This window comes from Bidens hawaiensis, unplaced genomic scaffold (genome assembly GCF_021521415.1).
Source record: "Bidens hawaiensis isolate Kalapana, Puna unplaced genomic scaffold, B.hawaiensis_p1.1 tig00039467_1, whole genome shotgun sequence".
Lineage (NCBI taxonomy): Eukaryota > Viridiplantae > Streptophyta > Magnoliopsida > Asterales > Asteraceae > Bidens > Bidens hawaiensis.
In genome coordinates this window covers 105,056-127,097 of record NW_027496934.1, presented here as the reverse complement: position 1 = coordinate 127,097, position 22,042 = coordinate 105,056, and the positions used below count along the sequence as shown (strand labels likewise).

Sequence of the window (22,042 nt, the reverse complement as noted above, 5' to 3'; positions counted from 1 at the left end):
TGAACTTTCTTCATTTTTGCCTTGTACGCCGATGCACACTCATACGCTTCATCCCGCAACTCCTCAATCTCGCACAATGCTAATTTCTTAGCTTTACATGCATCATCATAGCTAGTATTAACTTCCTTAGTAGCCCAATAAGCACGTTGTGCAATCTCAACCGGTAAATGGCAATCCTTTCCATACACAAGTCTATATAGTGTGGTTCCAATCGGCGTTTTAAAAGCGGTTCGGTAGGCCCATAAGGCATCGGTCAACTTATTTGACCAATCCTTCCGGTCCGTCCGAACAGTTTTCTGTAAAATCTGTTTAATTGTCGGTTGAAACCTCAACTTGTCAACTCGTTTGTGGATGGTAAGGCGTTGCAATTCTATGATCCACTCCATATCTTTTAAGCAACTTTCCAAATTTAAAATTTTTAAAATGAGAACCCCCGTCACTAATAATAGTTCGGGGGATTCCAAACCTTGAAAAAATGTTGCTTTGCACGAAATTACAAACTACAGAGTGATCATTTGTCCTAGTGGCTATCGCCTCGACCCATTTAGAAACGTAATCGACAGCCACTAGGATGTATAAATTACCGTACGAATTCGGGAAGGGGCCCATGGAATCGATCCCCCACACATCAAAGATATCAATTACTAGGATCAGTTTCAAGGGCATCTCATCCCTCTTGGAGATACTCCCGAGTTGTTGACACTTCAAACAACGTGTCGCGAACTCGAGAGCATCTCGAAACAGTGTTGGCCAATAAAAGCCACTAGTTAACACCTTTCTCGCGGTTTTCTGTCCGCTGAAATGACCACCACACGCAGACGAATGCGCGTGCTCCAACACTTATCTAACATCCTCCTCAGGTATGCATCTCCTAATCATCTAATCAGCCCCAATCTTGAACAGATCAGGGTCGTCCCAAATATACTGCTTCTCCTGTGAGACCAAATGTTTCTTCTTCCTCCTTGGCCAGTGTTTGGGCAAATCACCTACAACTTTAAAATTGACAATATGAGCAAACCAAGGGTTTTGGGAAACCGCCAAAATCTATTCGTCGGGGAAAGACTCGTTTATGAGTCCGTCCCGGTCTCCATCTTCAATCACAATTCGGGACAAATGATCTGCAACGACATTCTTTGTTCCCTTTTTGTCCCGGATTTCCAAATCAAATTCCTGCAACAACAAAACCCATCTGATTAACGGGGGTTTTGTGTCTTTATTGTCCATGAGGTACCTAACTGCAGAATGATCAGAATAAATGATTACTTTCCTACCCCATATGTAAGACTTGAATTTGTCCAAAGCATACACTACAGCGAGCAACTCCTTCTCAGTTGTGGTATAATTCAACTGAGCGTCTGAGAGGGTCTTGCTCGCATAGTATATAGCAACGGGTTTCTTCTCAACCCGTTGACCCAAAACAGCCCCGACTGCATAATCACTCGCGTCACACATAATTTCAAAAGGCAATTTCAAGTCGGGTGATTGCAAAATCGGGGCTTCCACTAACTTCTGTTTTAGAATGTCGAAGGCCTTAGCACATTCCTCGTTAAAATCAAATGGGGCATCCTTTAACAATAGGTTACATAAAGGTTTGGTGATGTCACTAAAACCTTTAATAAACCTCCTATAAAACCCTGCGTGCCCAAGTAATGATCTAATGCCTTTGACATTTGTGGGATGAGGTAGGGTGGAAATAACTTGAACCTTGGCTCGGTCCACCTCGATCCCACGAATCGACACAACATGGCCCAAAACAATCCCTTCCTGGACAATAAAATGGCTCTTCTTCCAGCTAAGAACCAAATTTGTTTCAACACATCTTTCAAGAACTCTTTCGAGCTGATGTAAACAAGATTCAAAAGATGTGCCGAAGATTGAGAAATCATCCATGAAGATTTCTAAAGACTTCCCCCACCATATCGGAAAAAATACTCATCATGCACCTTTGAAAGGTGGCGGGGGCGTTACATAGTCCGAATGGCATTCGCCTGAATGCGAAAGTACCATACGGGCATGTGAACGTAGTCTTTTCCTGATCTTCAGGATGAATAGCTATCTGGTTATAACCCGAATAACCATATAAAAAACAATAGAATTTTTGACCTGATAGCTTTTCCACAATCTGATCGATAAACGGAAGCGGAAAGTGATCTTTCGATGTTGCCGCGTTCAGTTTTCGATAATCAATGCAAATACGCCACCCGGTTACCGGCCAGGTGGCTACCTCGTTACCTGAGTCGTCCTTGACGACTTGGATGCCCGCCTTCTTTGGGACTGTCTGAGTCGGGCTCACCCACTTGCTGTCTGAAATGGCGAAAATAATCCCAGCATCGAGCCACTTCAGCACTTCCTTCTTCACAACTTCCCGCATGTTCGGGTTCAACTGTCTCTGTGCATCATGCTCGGGTTTTACATCCGGATCTGTCAAAATTTTGTGCATAACTATCGAGGGACTAATCCCTTTCAGATCTGCGATGGTCCACCTGATCGCCTCCTTATTCGCAACCAGCACCTTCAGCAAAGCAGATTCCTGTTCCAAAGACAAATTAGAAGCTATAATAACAGGCAATGTATCATTCTTACCCAAAAACCTAATTTCAGATGCCTCGGTAGCTCCTTCAGCTCGACTTTCGGTGCTTCCTGTAACGATGGTTTCAACCCGGTATCGATCTTCTCGGGATGCAGTTCCACCTGAACTGACCACGGGGGTCGATCTCCCCGTAAAGCTGCAACCTTCAGCTTCTTTTCCTCCTCTTCCAGCTGCTTATCAGTCTCCATCTGTAACCTGTCAAACATAAAGCACGTCTCCGTTGTACCATCCGGATCCACGACTGAGTCGTATAACAGAATGCACTCGTCAATAATGTCCGCCATAAAGCATTCATCATCAACCGGAGAATTATTTACATATGTGAAAACATTAAGTCTAAGCTTATGGTTACCAAATGCCACGTCTACAGTACCGGTTCGACAATCGATTTTGGCATTTACGGTGGCCAAAAATGGCCTACCGAGGATAACCGTGGGCTGTTTGGTTCGCTCACCCGAAACATAATCGAGAACCAAAAAGTCAACTGGATAGTAAAAATCTTCCACCTTAACGATCACGTCATGTAACATTCCCCGGGGAAATTTCGGTGTCTGGTCCGCGAGAACAACCGTAGTCGCGGCTGCCCGAAGCAGATCGAAGTCATACTGATCGTACAGACTTCCCGGGAGGATGCTAATGCTAGCTCTAAGATCTAGGAGTGCCCGTGTCATTTTAAAATCACCCACCTGAATGGATATAATGGGTGTTCCCGCATCTTGTAGCTTAGGTGGAAGAGCACCCGAAAGGATTGCACTCACATTATCTGTTAAATCAATCTGTTTAGGGATCTTTCTGTTCTGTTTCTGTCTGCACAACTCTTTCAAGTACTTCGCATAGGCGGGAACTTGTTTTATGGCATCTAAAAGAGGAATATTAATTTTAACCTGTCTAAACGTTTCCCACATTTCTTCCTGCTGTGGGCCCCATTTAGATGCCATCTTCGCCTTTGATGGCGACAACAAGGCATCGGGATAGGGGACGGTTTTAGCCTTCCCCGTTTCCTTAGAATTGTTGTTACCATCCTTCAGAACCGGTTCGTTTATTTCAATTTTACTTTTATTATTTTCAATTACAACCGGTTCTGGTTCGTCGTCACTGACAGCTATTTCATCAACATCTTCCACCACCCCATAGACCCGAGATGGTGGACCCCCAACCTTATTATCACACTTTTTCCCATTTCTTAAAATACTTACCTGATTGACGTGCTTCTTCGAACTCGAACTCGAACTGTGATGCTGCGGGTTCACTGTGGTATCACTCGGTAACTGATCCGCATTTTTCTGCAACTTTGCCATGTCTGCTGCGAGCTGACCAATCTGTTTCGACATTGCTTTTGATGACTTATCTCTCAACTCGAACTGTCTTTGTGTTTCCTTCTGATTATCAGTCACGACCTTCAACAACGCATCTAACTTTGAATGAATTGACTCGTTTGAATTTCCCGAACTACCCTTCTGCTGATCCTGATTCTGATTACCTAACGAGCTGCTACCCCGGTAACCATCTCTGTTATAACCCCAACTGTTCGAACCACCCTGTCGGTAGTTGTTCTGCTGTCGGTTCTGACTGGACCCCTGAAAGTTCGGGTTCGACTGATTTGACGCGTTCCCGTATCTGAAATTTGGGTGATTCCTTAGGCCCGGGTGATAAGTATTTGAATTAAACCCTTGGCCCTTAGAATCCCCGTACGCGTAACTGATTTCCTCCTAGTCGGGGTACTCGTCATCATCATCATACCCGGGAAAATCTTCAACCTTATGCCCTAACTCTCCATAATCTGAACAAACCGGGAATTTCACCCCGACTTACCAACCTCTTTCTTCTTCTCTTTTCGATATCCCGCGAGTTCTCGTTCTAATTCTGCAATTCTGTCTGACTCGCTCGAGGCTGATTTAACTGTTCGGGGTGCCCCGTGCCTTCGATCTGCAGCTGCCTCTACCTTGGAATCTTCACACATAAACTCCAAAAATTCCCAATCATCCTCCTCGGGCTGATTCAACAACTGCCCATTACACGAAGCTTACTGTCCTCGTATGTCAACCCATCCATGAATGTCTTACCCAATTCCCACAACTCAATCTGATGGTGCGGGCACTTCCTGATCATTTCCTTATAACGAGTAAAGGCCACGTGAAACAACTCACCCGGTAACTGTCAAAAGTGTCTAATCTCATTCGGGCCTCAATGGTCTTCGACTGTGAATAATACTCGTTAAGGAAAACTTGCTGCATCTCACCCCAGTTCTCAATATTGTGCATCGGTATCGAGTTGAACCAGTGTTTGGATTTGTCTTTTAGTGAAAACTGGAACAACCGCAACCGAACCTCATCCTGATCATACGTATCGTCATCGATAGACTCGCAGATAGTTGAAAAATCTGACAAATGTGAGTATGGGTCTACCGATCCTAGTCCGTGACAATGAGGAACTATGTTGATGTAAGGCGGACAGGATTTGAATGTCTGTCGTCCCGGTACATGAACCTATGGGACAATCGGTGAGGCACCATATTAAATAGCCGGTCTAAACCGACTGTTAACACCCTGAGCCGGGAGCCCATAAAGCCTTCGTCCAGCCCTCGGTTCCTCAAAACCTCCCCAGTTAACCTGTATCGGCTGTCTTCGTTCCTCCCAAAATCTGCCAATTCCCATTCTACCCCTGCCTCGACCACTTCGACCGCCACCTCTCCTAATAACCGGTTCCTCAACTTCCTCATCGTAACCCATATCTACTTCATTAACCGGCTCGAACCCATCATTCTGTTTGACTCTCCAGTCACCCTCATTACTACCATCGTGCCCCTGATCTGACTCATTTCCCTCTTCTTCGTCTTCAGTATGAATACTAACATGATCATAATCTTGAATAATCGGCTGTCGGTGACGAGGGGTATTGTTCGGGGCTGATGGCCCGGGTCTGTCAAAGTTTCGGTTTCGGTTTCTGGATTGTCTTGCTGAATTTTGGGGTTGTTGATTGGTGTTTAATTTCGGGTGGTGGGTGTTGGTTTTGATTTTGGTTATGGTTCTGACCTTCCATGTCTGGCTGTCCGATCTGAGCTCGGTTCTGCCGAGCTGCCCGTTCGATTTCTGGCTCGTAAATCAGCGGAGAATTTCTTCTTGAATAGCGGGTGTGCATAAACCTGTTACCTGCACAAATAACACACCCCGCGTAAAATGGGAAAATAAAACTAAACTAAAATAAAAATAAAAACTAAGTTAAACTAAATTAACAAAGAACTCAATTAACACAAAAACACTAAGCGCGCCAACTCCCCGGCAACGGCGCCATTTTGATGCTTGGCTGTCGCTATCTAGTAAAAAACAATTAAATCAAGGTCCTAATCACCTAAGCTAGTCAGGATAAGTAGGGTGTCGAACCACGAGGAGTATGTGGTCAATGTAAAGTGTAAATGATTCCTAACATTATGAAGTAATTCAATTAAAGTGCTGATCACACTAGCAAACAGTTGGGTTTTAATACTGATCAAGCAATTAAACAACTTTCAAACAATTAACAAAGACAAATCACACCCGGGAATCCAAGTACGTAACCTAACAGCAAACTCATGCAACTTAACAGATAAACTATCCTGTGTCAACTACAGACTGACTAACCGGTTAAACCTTAGGCATCCACGCTCGCTAACACACGATACTGGTTATCAAACGGTCCTTGCCAGTGTGACTCAAATAAGGGCAAACGTATGCTTTCTTGCAATTAACAGGTCAAAACAATCCTACAAGTAATTATCATAGCAACTGGCACACTAATCGTTCTGATCGAAATAAACCTAAACTAACGTTGTGCACAATCATACTAGACATCAATACTCATAGATTAACATCAACGATAGTTACAATCAATTCGTTCTTAATACATGAGAAAAATTGAAAGATACAATACTCTACATCCCGGGCATGACTCAAAGGAACTAGCCGCGCATCGGCATCTCTCGGGCTTCAGTTATGATCTGGTATGACATGTATGATGCTTGGAGATGATTGGAAGTGATGGTGGCTTTCCTTATTGCTCTGAAAATCGCCTGGAAGGTGAAGAATGGCGTCTAGGGTCGTCAAAACGTAATATAAACTCAAAACCTAACTTTCACGATTCTGGGGACCATCGCGTAGCGCAATGGTCTCCTCTCTTAGCGCGATGGACCAAAGTCAACGCAGTCAATAATGAAGGGCATCGCGCTACCTGTCTTCCACACCCATCGCGCTACGTGATGGGTGGCTTCAGTCAGCAAGTCCATAAAACTGTCTCGATTCGCGTGTTGGACATCCCGTGTCTTCATTCCATGCTCGTACAGGTCCAAATTAAACGCGTTAAGTACCTGTGACCTGAAACACAATAAACATGTATGAAGTACCAAAGTTCCTAAACTAAACGAGTAAAACGACTAAGTTAACATACTAATATATGTACAAATAAACCGAACATCAGCGTGCACTCGTAATTACTTATTTCGTCGCATGGTCCGCATGGTTCGTTTCGTTGGGTGGGTTAAAATCATACATACACATTTTAGAAAAATATTTTTGAAAATCAAGAAAAAATTTGGAATAAAGGCGAAACAAAATTTAATGACCATTGAAAAATAAAGAAAATCTTTGAAGTCAAATATCAAGATAACTAGTGCAACACTCCTGTACGGGATTGCAATTCTCCAAGTCTCTAGAATTCGGTACAATGGGTGTAGCTAATTTCGGATCGCTCCGGTATGATGTACGGTACGGTGAAAACGAGTCGAGCTACTCATAAGCTGCTCGAGATCAGCTCATGAAAAAGCTCGATCGAGCTGAGCTTAAACGAGCCCGAGCTGAGCCTAAAGGTAAGCTCATTTAATAAACGAGCCCGAGTCGGAACTTTACTTATTGAGCTTGAGCGGCCTCATGAGCCTAAAAGAACCTGTCATTAATATAACTTTTATAATATGCACCTATACATATTTAATAAATATTAACTAATCTATATAATGTTGTGAAAAAATAACTAAATAATATATATTATGCTATATATAAAAATGTAGAATGAAGAAATTAAAATATTAAAAAATAATTATAAATTTATCAATATTAATTAAGAAATAATAAGTTGGATGTGGCTCAATGGTAGAGCACTCACTTTATTAGTGAGAGGTCAGAGGTTCAAACCTCACTATCACCAATTTATATGGGAGATATGAAGGATGATCCTGGCTTGCTAGGGTTCGAGTCCTGATCTCACCCGGTTTTACCGGCTCCTCGCTGTCGTGTTGTTTGGCGGTAGTGGGGGTCGGGTTTTATCCGGGGAATCCCTCAATAGATGGACCGCTAGGGGCTCCGTCCGTCCGGACTCGTGGCCGGCTCGGGCTACCTTTAGCCATTGGGGACCACGTACGGAGTACTCGGCGTTATTTAGTTGCTCGTTCCAAAAAAAAAAATAAATTAAGAAATAATAAATACCCGAGCTCAAGCTTTGTGTAAATTAAACGAGCTGAGTTCTCCGTGTAAGTTATAAATTTAAGGAGCAAATATAAAGTAGTATCATTTGTGTAAGCTACACAAGCCGAGTTCTCCGTGTAAGTTATAGGTGTGCTTTTTAACCGTACCCGAATAACGAACCCGAATCGAAGCGACCCGAGACCCGAATAACCCGAACCGATTAAGCTCCTAACCCGAATCCGAGATAAAATAATTGGGTCGGTATTTGGATTGAAATACCCAAATTCGGGTTGATCCGAATAACCTGAAGTATAATACATCGATGCATGTATCCCTAATTTTTATAGGGTAGTTTAGCGGTGAAGTAACACATTGACCTCATGTATTCTTGTTCGATTGTCCTCAATACTCCGATAATACTGGATTTATCACATCCCAATGCATTAATGACCATAAAGCATGTTAAGAATGTATATTCAGTTCAAAAACTTAAATAGTATAGTATTTAAACCAATATGTATTGAGCATGTTTCTTCAATCTACACAAGTACTGATTCACATACTACAACACTCTTTCATACGGTCTAATGCATGCTTGTATATGATAAATTTCATGCTTTGCTAAATAATATATGTTATTTGTTGAATGTGGTTGTATACTATGGTTTTATAACGGCTTGAAATACTGTTTTTTAATTTATAATATTGTCAAAGGTGGGTATATATTTTTAATTTGTTAAACCCGAAACCCGACCCGAATTAACTCGGCCCGTTCAACTCGAAACCCGAACAAACCGAATTTATTTGGGCCGGTTCTTGGGTCAATTTGTTTTGAGCTTAAACCCAAACAAACTGACCCAAACAACCCGAAACCCGAATAAATAACCCGAAGAAGTGAAGATATAAGTTTGGGGAGCAAATATAAAGTAGTGAAGATAGAGGCAGTAAAATGATAATATAGGCAAACTTAACTAAACCCTAGCCCCACCTCCACGTTCATCCTACGCTTCTCCTTCTCCATCGTTCATCAAGCGACGCAAACCCTAGCTCCAATTTGGTTTCATTTTTGTCCTTCGAATTGAGGTAATAATACTTAAAATACTCGTTCGTCCACCTGATTTTCTCAAGCCCCATTTGCATCATCCGAATTGCGATGTACCTGGATCGTTTTCGTACGAACGATCCAGATCGAAATCATGTAGCTATGTTTTTGAACTGTAAATGATGATGTATTTGCTTCAATTTGTATCTGTTGACAGATTTTGATTCAATTAGGGTTTCTGTGTGTATTGTTTTTCACCATCGGACTTAATGCTTCCTGGAAAGAGATTATAGCGTTATTGTGTATTTGGATTTTATGCAGTCGATAGATATATTATCGGTTATCGGTTCCTTGGTTAAATATCGGTCCCGTTATTATATTCGACCAACATATCGCTGATTTTCCCGATATCAGTTTTTTAAGTCTTAATTGTCAATTTTTAGTGTTTAATGTTAGTGTTTGAAGTCTTAAATCAGTTTCTACTTGTGACAATTGTTAGTGTTTTTCTAAGTTGTAAAAGGTTAATTTGTTAATGGTAGGAGAGTATACTGAATTGTTAGTGTTAAATTGCTATATGTGTGTGTGTGTGTGTATATATAATTATATATATCTGCATGATATTAAAATTGCTGATATTCCACCGATATCTTACCGCGGTAACCGATAAATCATCGATCCTTGACCAACATCCAATATTTTTCCGCATTGACTGCAGTCAAAATATTTTTGTGTTCTTAGGGTTGATGCATGAGTGATTTTGTTCGAAGTTGAAACTGTATGAATTATAAACAAGGAGATGAGATGTGATTAATTTGTTTCTGTAGGTTGGTTTTGATTCAACTTTGTTTAGTTACTTAGGGTTTGTGTTTTGTTGTTGCATTTGCTGACTGAAATTGGGTTTGATCAGTTCACCGTCGGACTTTATGCTTCCTGGAAAGAGATCAGCTGGAGGAGAGGAAGTAGTAGATGAGTCTTTGATCAAGAGGACTAAGATTGACAACCTGATTTCATCAGCCGCTACCGCCAGCACAAGCACAGGCACTTCTTCATTTGTTGTAACCATGGGAGGAGGAAACAACAACTCTAACGGTACCACTAACGGGAAACTGCCCATTGGTGGTGGTGGTGAATCAAACCAGTCGGATATTGATGAGGATCTTCATAGCCGACAGCTTGCAGTGTATGGTCGTGAGACTATGAGGCGCTTATTTGCTTCTAATGTTCTAGTCTCTGGGATGCAGGGACTTGGTGCTGAAATTGGTGAGTTTATGATTGCACATTTGTGTTTTGATTATCTTTTATAATGAGATGGGATGCCTCTGTTCTTATTAAGAAGTTGCTATTGAAAATGTTTATTTTATCATATATTTTTTGTATTCTTCTGTTATGTTGTATTGAAACATTTATATACACTCTGTACAGCGAAGAATCTTATTCTTGCTGGTGTGAAGTCTGTGACATTGCATGATGAGGGAGTTGTTGAGTTGTGGGATTTATCCAGCAATTTTATTTTCACGGAAGATGATCTTGGAAGGAACAGAGCTCTTGCTTCCCTTAACAAATTGCAAGAACTGAACAATTCTGTTGTTATTTCGACATTAACAACTGAATTAACTACTGCGCAGCTGTCTGAGTTTCAGGTAATTCAGTATGTGGCTTTTAGCTGGTTTTAAATGTTGGTAGTTTTGTGCATTTTATGATCCAAAAGTGCCATGTTTGATGATTTTAGTATTTTTTTTACTATGTTCTATTTGTTTTTCTTTGTTCACAGTCATGATTTTATCATTTATGATCATTTTTTGGGATATGTTTGTGTCGTTTATGTTTATTCTTTGTTTCTTTTACATTCGCTTTGAAGCATGCTGTACATTTTAGATGCAATGCCTCGTCTCATGATTGTTTACTTGTTTCTAAGTTTCTTTTGTTTTTTCTTTCATGAGCACACTTTTATTCGCAATTGTTTTATGTGATATTTTTGTTTTGTTGGCATTTTTGAATCTATACATAATATTATAAAATTTGGATATTGCGTTGAATTATATTTGGGAAAGCCAAGATACATACCATTCTTTGGGTATCCTTAAGCGTGGCTTAGATTCTGGTACATTAAGATGGCTAATGATGTTTACAAGTATAGGGTTAACTGTAGCTCTCAATGTGTAGTATAATTGGTAGATAATTTGTGAACAGTTAGTTACTTTCTCTAGTTTTTTTTTTTGTTGACACAATAGATTGTTTTTGTTGAACTATTTTTGCAGTCAAATATTGAACAAATGCTGCATGCTAAAGTTTCCAAATACTCAAAACTAATTAGGAGATGTCTGCATCATTCAACTACAAAACATGTATTAAAACATGTTTGGACAATATCAATAGAATAAATTAGGACAATTACGACACCCGTATGGTATTCAATTTGCCACATCTCCAAATGACCTTCCAGTATGAGACTGATCGGGTGCAATGGCGAACAATCTTGCCCCCCCCAAAATAAGATTAGAAGTATTATGGCTGTTGTACTTCTGATTATATTTAGGGTGGTTATAGGCGGTCACTATTTCATGGAAGCCATTTGGAGATGCGGCAAATTTGGATTACTTATAGGTATTGCTATTGTCCTAATCCGTTCTGTCGCTATTGTCCTAAGTCCTAACCTGATGTTTTGTAGTTAAATGGTGTGGGTATCTCTCTTAGTTAGCTTGTAGCATTTGGTAACTTCTGCTTGTAGCATTTGTTAGATATTTGATATCTAAAGTAGTTCAATGTAAGCATTCCCTTGTGTCAGCTAAAGAACAAGAGAAAATGAGTAACGGTCCAAAATTTATCTTTCAGTAATTACATATTTAGAGCCACAATTACTATCAGTTTACCCTAAACAGAGAAAATGAGTAACGGTTCAAAAATTATCTTTCAGTAATTACATGTTTAGAGCCACAGTTACTATCAGTTTACTGTAAACATCATGAGTCATCTTAAGTGTCGGTATCTACATAACCCAACACTTCGGGATACCCAAAGATTGAAATGCACCAGTTTTGGCTTTCTCAAAGTATAATACAGGAGTAATGGGTGCACATACTGAGTGATATCCTAATTTTAAAATTTTATGTACAGATTCAAGAATTCCATAAAAAAGGTATACGCTGCGTTATCTTATAAAATGTGAATGCAAAATCTAGAACAAAACATATACAAACATATAGGTCACATAAAACAACCGTGGACAAAAGTGTATTGTGAAAGAACAAATGAAGTCTAGAAACCAACTAAGAAATCATGAGACATGGTGTACTGATTCTCATGTGCCAGTCGTTTTTGCAATTAGTTTCTGCTAGCATATGCTGCTAGACATATCGTAACAAGTTTTTTAGAATTGGCATTATAGCTGTTAAATAAATATCATAACCTAGATAACGTTCCATACCTCCACTGTAAAATTTGAAGCAAGTCAAATGACCTTTTTCTTGATTCTAAGGAAAGCATGCACATCATGAAATATGTAGGCATGCCAAATGTTAGGAACAAAGCGGCGCGCGGAAGCGAAACAGCACACACATGCACAACGATAAACACGCATAAACGAAAATATAAACGACACAAGAATTTAACGTGGTTCGGTCCCCGCGAGGGGACCTACGTCCACGGGCTGCAACTAGGTTTTCTTATTAGCTCAGAACCAAGATTACAATTACATGATGGGATATATATAATAAACAAGATTAGGGTTAAACATAATTAGGAGCCAAAACCGGGCCTCCTAATAAAACCGGCCCAAAGGCCTTCATAACCCAACAATCTCCCACTTGAAGGCCTTGCGATAAATTCCAGCCTGCCATCCAAGTAAATATAACAATCTCATTCATCCAGTAACTCTAGTAATCTTCAGTAATAGAAATCTACCAAGCCTCCAGTTCCAAGAACTAGCTAAAACTTCAACAAAAGAAGTTCTCCAAGCCTCCAGTTCTCTAGGAACAAACTAAGATTCTACCAATCCACACCCTGGTTGCATCCGCCCTTCTCATCAGTTACCTGAAAGGCCTATTGAAGCTCCCGAGAACTCCAATCCGGTCATCCCAGACCCAGCCATGACAAAACTCGCCAATGACTCATCCTCAATCTTAACCGACCCTCACTTACTCACACAACCGGCTTCAAAGACTTCCAGAGGATAAACACTCTCCAAATCAGCAGACTATACCAGGAGAGATTTTCACATTCGGATTCCTGGTCCTCCGAACCCAACGTCCCTTTGGAAACGAACCTAGAACACACCGCGTGCTCCCACCGTTGCCAAAACCCCGAACATGTTCAGACCTCCTCCGAATACGCTCAAACTAACATCACTGTGGCTCCAGGCTTCATGTCTGCAAACTGAAACCCCTTAGCTCTACCCGATTCAGCGAGCCAAGACCTTATAACTCGGAAGTTGGTTCACTTCTTCCGACGATACAAAAAAAAACTCGTATCTTCCAAAAGTCTTTAATTAAAAGATTCAACAATGCTTCATTGAAGTGAGTAACAAATAAAGCATACCATAATCTTGAACCCAAGAGTCGTCACCGCCTTCACTGAGTCCCAATGCATCAACCTCAGATACATTCTCAAAAGCAGAATTCCAAACCTTTCGACATCGACCCTTAAAATGTCTCACCTCTACGCAACCTACCAAGTCGACTATGCCCAGCTCCCACTGTTTCTGTTATCCCAACCCATGCCACACCAACACTCCATGAGATGAACCCCACTCGTACTATCCCGGCAAATAACTTTACCCAACACGAGATCCTGAACCTCTCAAATGGTGTACCACTGATCACCACCAAACAAGATATAACTTTACAATTCCAAACGAACAAGAAGTAATAATCACAGTTTCGAACCAGCTAACAGGCAAACAGCTATAACAACAGTAGAACTTTCATGAAATCAAGCGGTACCAAGGGTTCTATGACCGTACACACGATCAGTTAACTCAAACCCTAACCGAAAGATCATCCAAACGAGCAATAGTTTACATGACTTGCCACTAACCTCATTTTTTTTTTCACTTATGCCGTCACCAGCACACCCGCTGGTTCCATTTTCTCCAAGTTTATCCATCACCAGTACTATATCCAAGTTCACATGACAAACCAATCAACCAAAATCCATAACCGTCAACATTCCGATCATAACCACCTCGTCTTCAGTTATAACAATAACAAACGAGAACAAATCGAAAACAGTGAACAGACACAACAAGGGCACGGGCCTAAACTTGACGATTGTTCAACAGAACACTGCCAAATAAACCGATTTGCTCTTGCAATAACCGATAAATCAACTAACTGTAAATAAACTATATAAAGTTACCTCAGACTAATCTCTTGCAAACAAATCTGAACCCGAACCTAAATGGTCTTCACAAAACCCGGTTCCCTAATTTACGGTTGATAATTAATAGTCAAACCCTAACTCAGCCTGACAGCCACCAATCTTGACTGTCGATCACTGATGAACACGAACCAGAAATTAACCCTGCGATCTCCAAGAGTTATTCACGGTGACGGACCTACCCAACCCTAATCACCAAAAAACAGATTCGAACCAAAACCTTCTGCGAAATCGTTACCAGTGCAACGAACCGTGTGTCCAACAAGCCAAAGCTCTGATGCCACTTGTTAGGAACAAAGCGGCGCGCGGAAGCGAAACAGCACACACATGCACAACGATAAACACGCATAAACGAAAATATAAACGACACAAGAATTTAACGTGGTTCGGTCCCCGCGAGGGGACCTACGTCCACGGGCTGCAACTAGGTTTTCTTATTAGCTCAGAACCAAGATTACAATTACATGATGGGATATATATAATAAACAAGATTAGGGTTAAACATAATTAGGAGCCAAAACCGGGCCTCCTAATAAAACCGGCCCAAAGGCCTTCATAACCCAACACCAAACTGTGTAGCAACAACTTTTGTACTTGCTAGTTTATATTTTAATCACGTCCAGGGGCGGATCTACTATGTTGGCTGTGGGTTCACCGGAAGCCACTGAGTTTTGGAATTTTAATAGAACGTTTATATAAAATACTTGAGTGAACCCACATATAAAATTTTAGTAAATCCATTTACAAATAGAGGTAATGGTCTAGTGGTAAGTACTCTGCCCATATACCGTGAGAATCCGGGTTCGACTCCTGTACTTGCACACATAATTTTTTTAATCCCATTAAGCAGACACACAGCCACCACTTTACTTGACAAAATTCCATTGAACCTTAGGCCAAACCAGTGCAGCTACCGCCTGTCGCCTTCCAACAACGCTGCTTGCCTGCTTTTCTCCCCAGCTCCCCTTCATGACTTTTATGTAACAGATTTTAATCCATTAACCTGTTCCGGTATATGCTTATTTTTCATTTAAATTTGATGTTTTTGATCGAATATTTTTTGTTTATTGCTGAAACTAGAATGATTACGCTGAAATTTGTTGATTTGATTTGTTGAAACCATCAATAAAGTTATTGTTCGGGTTAGGAAAAGGTGGGAGTAGCCCACAATTATCATGCTAGCTGCAATTCATCCTTGAGATGCAAGCTACTGTGATGGTAATGAAAGATCATCATCTAACATTTAATTTTCTTTGGTGTTCCTTTTTGTTTAGTTATCATTTATCAATTTATATAAGTCAAATGGTCAAGGTGGTTACTTATCATATGGGCGGAATTAAAGATCTTTTCTATTCAATCACACACTCATATTTGAACCTCATACTGTATAAATGGGAATAAAACTGTAGCTAATAGAATAGGCTAGCATAAATCACTAAGCTTATTTCTGTAACTAAATGATATCTTGTTTTTTTATAGCACCTAATCATATAACAGACGGTTGGTATGGACGTGAATACCGGTTGTCGTCACTCACCATCATCATAAACGTAATAAAACAAATGACAAATGTACCAATTGAACACATTTGACCTGTTTTAATCTTATTATGACCCGAATCCATTAGTCCGTTAGACAACCCGACCAACTCATTTTGCCACCAATAGGCATGACTTATAGGTCACTAATACTTGTTGTCTCCACTAAACCTTATCTCGTGCGTACTGGTCTTGGTTTTATATCTGACCCGAACCGTCGGAACCAAGCCGAAAATTTATTATGTAACAGTGAACCCACTGGAAAAAATTTCTGGATCCGCCACTGATCACGTCAGCGTACTTTGAACATTTTTTTTGAACCATGTATTTCTCTTTGTCACCATAACATGTGTTACAGTTTTAATTCAATTATTTTTCTCTCTCTCGTCATGAGTTGCACGATCAACAATAATATGGTTCTACGCTATTTTCCCTGTATTTTTGCTCATAGTCATAAATTTTTTGAGTTAATGTGTAGAAGTTTTTATTCTTGATATTTACATGCCTTTGATTTCTGAAATCTATTCCTACGGGGTAGAGGTAAGGCTGTCTACATCTTACCCTCCTCATACTCTACCATAGCTTTGCTATTGGTGGGATATACGGAGTACAATGATGATGATGATGATGATGATTTCTGAAATCTGTTTAAACACAACCTGTAAGATGTTTGATCAAAAAGCTTATTTTTTTTAGCACTGAAAACCGAACTAGATAAATGCAAACAATCTTAATAAGTCATAACATAGGGAACAAACATTTTGGAAAAAGAAAGCCTGAATGTATGCCAACAAAGTTATGATAATGCAATAACTATATTAAATCCATAGCTAGGTGGCTTTTTTAATAAAAATGATTAAATGCGGTTCATAATGCATGATTTAGTATCTGTTGATATCAGCATTGGGATATGGCATTTTGAGATATGAGTGTCACTCAAAAGCATGCTTTTCTATATCTTGTTGGCATTTTATATTCTATCTGTGCATGTGTCATCTCAAATCTCACTGCTTGCAGTTATGCCTTATGTATTTCACTTGCTAATTACATCGTAACATTGAAATTTTTTATGCAGGCTGTAGTGTTCACAGATATCTCTTTGGAAAAAGCAATTGAATTTGACAACTTTTGCCATAACCACGAGCCTTCAATCGCTTTTATAAGATCCGAAGTACGTGGTCTTTTTGGTAGCGTGTTTTGCGATTTTGGCTCCAAATTCACTGTCTCAGATGTTGACGGGGAGGACCCACACACAGGCATCATTGCATCCATAAGCAATGACAATCCGCCACTTGTCACATGTGTTGATGATGAACGCCTCGAGTTTCAAGATGGAGATCTAGTTGTGTTCTCTGAAGTCCATGGAATGGCAGAACTAAATGATGGAAAACCAAGAAAGGTTATTAATGCAAAACCATTTTCATTCAGTATTGAAGAAGACACTACAAAATATGGTCAATATACAAAGGGTGGAATTGTAACTCAATTGAAACAACCAAAAGTGTTGAAATTTAAGCCATTGGAAGAAGCTATTAAAGACCCTGGTGAATTTCTTCTTAGTGATTTCTCTAAATTTGACCGGCCTCCACTTTTGCATCTTTTATTTCAAGCTTTGGATAAGTATGTGTCTGAATTGGGACGGTATCCTGTTGCTGGATCTGAAGAAGATGCTCGGAAGTTTCTTTCCGTGGTTGTTAATATGAACGATGAACTTAAAGATGGAAAGATTGATGAGCTTGATGAGAAGATTATTAGGAACTTTGCTTTTGGTGCACGGGCTGTTTTGAACCCCATGGCTGCTATGTTTGGTGGTATTGTCGGACAGGAAGTTGTTAAGGCTTGTTCTGGAAAGTTCCATCCTCTACTTCAGGTTAGTTTTCTACATATTGTTTTATGAGGGTGTTTGGATTTGCAATTTGATATTGATTATCTGAATATTGAGATTTGAACTTGCGATAATCAGTTTATTAATGTTAGTTTATTGATTTTTAAACAAATTCTACTGCTGTATCATCTTATTGTTAATACTTCTATTTCTATGTGTCCGCAACAAATTCTATTTTATGAGTGTAAAGAAAGTTTACAAATATACCCCTTTTAATTTAAATTGAGTGACTTCTATTTCTATTTCATAAACCGTCTCTTTCATAAACCTGATAGGTTTGTAAACAAACGCCCCCGATAGGTTTGCAAACAAACTGAAAAGAACACAAACAGATCATGCTTGTGTTTGTTTGTTTAACTTTAACTGATCAAACGATTGAACATGAACAACAAAGCGAACTGGGTTTTCTTGTTCGTGTTTGTTAGTTAACAAAATGAATGTGTTTGTGTTTGTGTTTGTTTATGTTCATTAAATTATAAACAAATGGTTCATGAATTTAAATGAATGAACATTACTGAACATAGATAAATGGGCATGATTGAGCTAAAACCAATTAGAAGTATAGACCAAATTGTTATGTGCCTAAAAATTTAAATGAGTATATTTACGAACATAAATGAATGCAAACATAAAAGAGTTCAAATGAACGAACATAAACATACTTTCACGAGCACAATGAATGAGCCATGTGTTTAAGTTCGTTTGTTTAGTCAAAAACTTGTCCTTGCAGTTCGTTTTACAATTAAACAAACATAAACTAACTTCTTGCCCAGCGGTTCACTGAACGTTCTGTTTGTTTACAGGCCTGAAAACTGCCTTTTTTGGTTCACCTTATCGATTATCCTTTTAAATAATCGGAAATTGCCAAACACACTACATATGATTATTTGATCATTGCAACTTTAAGCAGTGAAGCACCTTGAAACATTACTTTCTATAACATGTTTTCTTACACATAATTATCTAATTCCGGTTACTCATTATCACTTAAATCACTTTTCAAACACATGTAAACACCCTTTTACATGTTCAACTTTTTTTTGATTAGTGTGTGCAATTCATCTAACGGGACCCACTTTTTCTTTCTTTCTGTTGGACAGTTCTTCTATTTTGACTCACTAGAGTCCCTTCCTGTTGAGCCTTTGGATCCCAATGACTTAAAGCCCTTGAACAGCCGTTATGATGCTCAGATCTCAGTCTTTGGGGCTAAACTTCAGAAACAATTAGAGGAAGCCAAGGTTTTTGTTGTGGGATCAGGTGCACTCGGCTGTGAGTTTTTGAAAAATCTAGCATTAATGGGTGTTTCCTGCGGTAATGGAGGAAAACTAACAATCACTGATGATGATGTCATTGAAAAAAGCAACCTTAGCAGACAATTTCTCTTTCGAGACTGGAACATTGGTCAAGCTAAGTCAACGGTCGCCGCAACCGCTGCCACCTTGATCAACCCTAGTTTCAAAATTGAAGCACTTCAAAATCGCGCTAGCCCAGATTCCGAAAACGTGTTTGATGACACCTTTTGGGAGAATCTTAGTGTTGTGGTCAATGCTCTCGATAACGTGAACGCACGGCTTTATATTGACCAGAGGTGTTTGTACTTTCAGAAACCGCTTCTAGAGTCAGGAACTTTAGGCGCCAAGTGTAACACACAGATGGTCATCCCTCATTTGACTGAAAATTATGGTGCTTCACGGGACCCACCCGAGAAACAAGCGCCCATGTGTACTGTCCATTCATTCCCACACAACATTGATCACTGTTTGACTTGGGCTCGGTCAGAATTTGAAGGGTTGCTTGAAAAGACACCAGCTGAAGCCAATGCTTACCTCTCAAATCCAAGTGAATATGCTTCTGCAATGGAAAAAGCCGGTGATGCACAAGCGAGAGATAACTTGGAACGCGTTCTTGAATGCCTCGAGAAGGAGCGGTGTGAATCATTTCAAGACTGCATAACTTGGGCTCGCTTGAAGTAATGTTTCTCTCTTTACATTACTACTTATTTTAACACTTAAAACATGTTCTTATGCTTTTTCTATATGTGATCAGGTTTGAAGACTACTTTGCTAACCGTGTGAAACAGCTAACCTTCACTTTCCCTGAAGATTCTGTGAACAGCAGTGGGACCCCATTTTGGTCTGCTCCGAAACGATTTCCGCGCCCGTTGCAGTTTTCTGTTGAAGATCAAAGTCACCTTGGATTTGTTATTGCAGCATCTATATTAAGAGCAGAAACTTATGGTATACCGATTCCCGAGTGGGTCAAATCTTCTGCAAGGTGTGCTGAAGCTGTCGGTAATGTGATGGTTCCTGATTTTGAGCCCAAGAAGGATGTTAAAATTGTAACGGATGAAAAGGCTACTAGTATGTCAACTGCTTCCATTGATGATTCTGTTGTGATCTATGAACTGGTCAACAAGTTAAATGTGTGTTACATGAACCTTCCACCTGGTTTCCGGATGAACCCCATTCAGTTTGAAAAGGTTCCTCTCTCTCTCTCTCTCTCTCTATATGTGTGTGTGTGTGTGTGTGTCTGTGCATGTGTGTGCGCGCACACTCAAGTTGTATTGCTATTTAAATGATAGAAGTTTTGTAATCATATTTGATCTTGGTACCAAAAGGCGTGCCTGAGGCGATCTAGGGGTGTGCATGAAACCGAAAAACCAAACCGAAATAAGCGAATCTTAAATGACAGTTTGTTTTTATGGTTTTTGTAAAACTGAGTTTTTGGTTTGGTTTTGGTTTTGCATGCAATTAAAGCTGGAAAGGCCGAACCAAACTAGAATAATCCAATTCAGGCAAAAATCAACGTTTTGGTTTTCGTTTTACGTTTCGTAAAACCAAATTTTCGGTTTTGCATGCAATTAGTACTGGAAAAGCCGAATCAAACCGAAATAATCGAAACGACATAAAACCTGAAGGTTTGTTTTTATGTTTCTGTAAAAACCGAAAAGGCTGAACTGAACCAAATTTGTGGATTTTGCATTTTTTAAGCCAAGTATCAACTAATTTATAACAACTTAATTAATAAATATTGTAACCCAAAACTTGTAGACCCGAATGTAACTCTAACAAGAAGGATGCATTTGGGCCAAAATTTTCTGTCCCAAAAGTTTCATGGCTCAATGGTAAAACCGAAAAAACCCGAAAGCATACCTAACCTAATTGTTAATTTTGAATGCGTAGGATGATGACACCAATTATCATATGGACTTAATAGCCGGACTTGCTAATATGAGAGCTAGAAGCTACAGCATTCTGGAAGTCGATAAGCTGAAGGCCAAATTCATCGCTGGAAGGATTATTCCTGCCATAGCAACCGCCACTGCCATGGCGACCGGTTTTGTATGTCTGGAGCTTTACAAGGTCCTTAGTGGTGGTCACAAAGTGGAAGACTACAGAAACACGTTTGCCAACCTGGCACTGCCTCTATTCTCCATGGCTGAACCAGTCCCGCCAAAAGTGATTAAACACCAAGACTTGAGCTGGACTGTTTGGGACCGTTGGATCATTAGAGATAACCCGACTCTAAGAGAGCTTCTTCAGTGGCTTAAAAACAAAGGACTGAACGCTTACAGCATATCTTATGGAAGCTGCTTGCTTTATAACAGCATGTTCCCGAGGCATAAGGATAGGATGGATAAAAAGATGGTGAATTTGGCAAAAGAAGTGGCTAAGGCGGAGGTGCCCCCATATCGCCGCCATATCGATGTGGTGGTTGCTTGTGAGGATGAAGAGGATAATGAAGTTGACATCCCTCAGGTCTCGGTATACTTCAGGTAGATTGACGGTCTCGTGGTGTTTTACTTAATCATGAGAGTTGTTGGATTTAATGCATTTTAGGGTTTGGACCCTACTAAACCAAGATGTTATGTGTTAAAAACATGGTTTAACGTCTCATGCATTTGTTTTCTTTTAAGGTTTGTTGGTGTTGGGTTGTGTTTGATTATAGGTTTGGACCCTCCTAAACCAAGATATATGCATGATTCTAGTATGATGAATTTAGGACGAATAGCTCACTCAATTTAGAATGAAAGTTTTGAACGATTGAGCCTGAACGTTTTAACTTTGGCTGCTGTTTTGCGGCCCACCCCCCACATCAATATTCGGTCCATTGACACCCGTTTATCTCTCCATGTGCTTCCGCTGATGTTTAGCTTTGCTTTAACATGAATCCATTTTATATTTG

The 22,042-nt window shown here is 39.9% G+C and overlaps 1 protein-coding gene across 1 annotated transcript; it reads left to right on the top strand.

The window, feature by feature from the left end:
* The first annotated feature begins 8,981 nt into the window (after nucleotides 1–8,981).
* On the top strand, nucleotides 8,982–21,770 carry LOC143591220 (ubiquitin-activating enzyme E1 1-like). The gene is made up of 7 exons (XM_077071493.1): nucleotides 8,982–9,102; nucleotides 9,969–10,321; nucleotides 10,484–10,701; nucleotides 17,048–17,842; nucleotides 18,958–19,826; nucleotides 19,904–20,336; nucleotides 21,040–21,770. The coding sequence occupies exons 2-7, from the start codon at nucleotides 9,985–9,987 to the stop codon at nucleotides 21,634–21,636; spliced, it is 3,249 nt and encodes a 1,082-aa protein (XP_076927608.1). The 5' UTR covers nucleotides 8,982–9,102; nucleotides 9,969–9,984; the 3' UTR covers nucleotides 21,637–21,770.
* The last annotated feature ends 272 nt before the right edge of the window (nucleotides 21,771–22,042 follow it).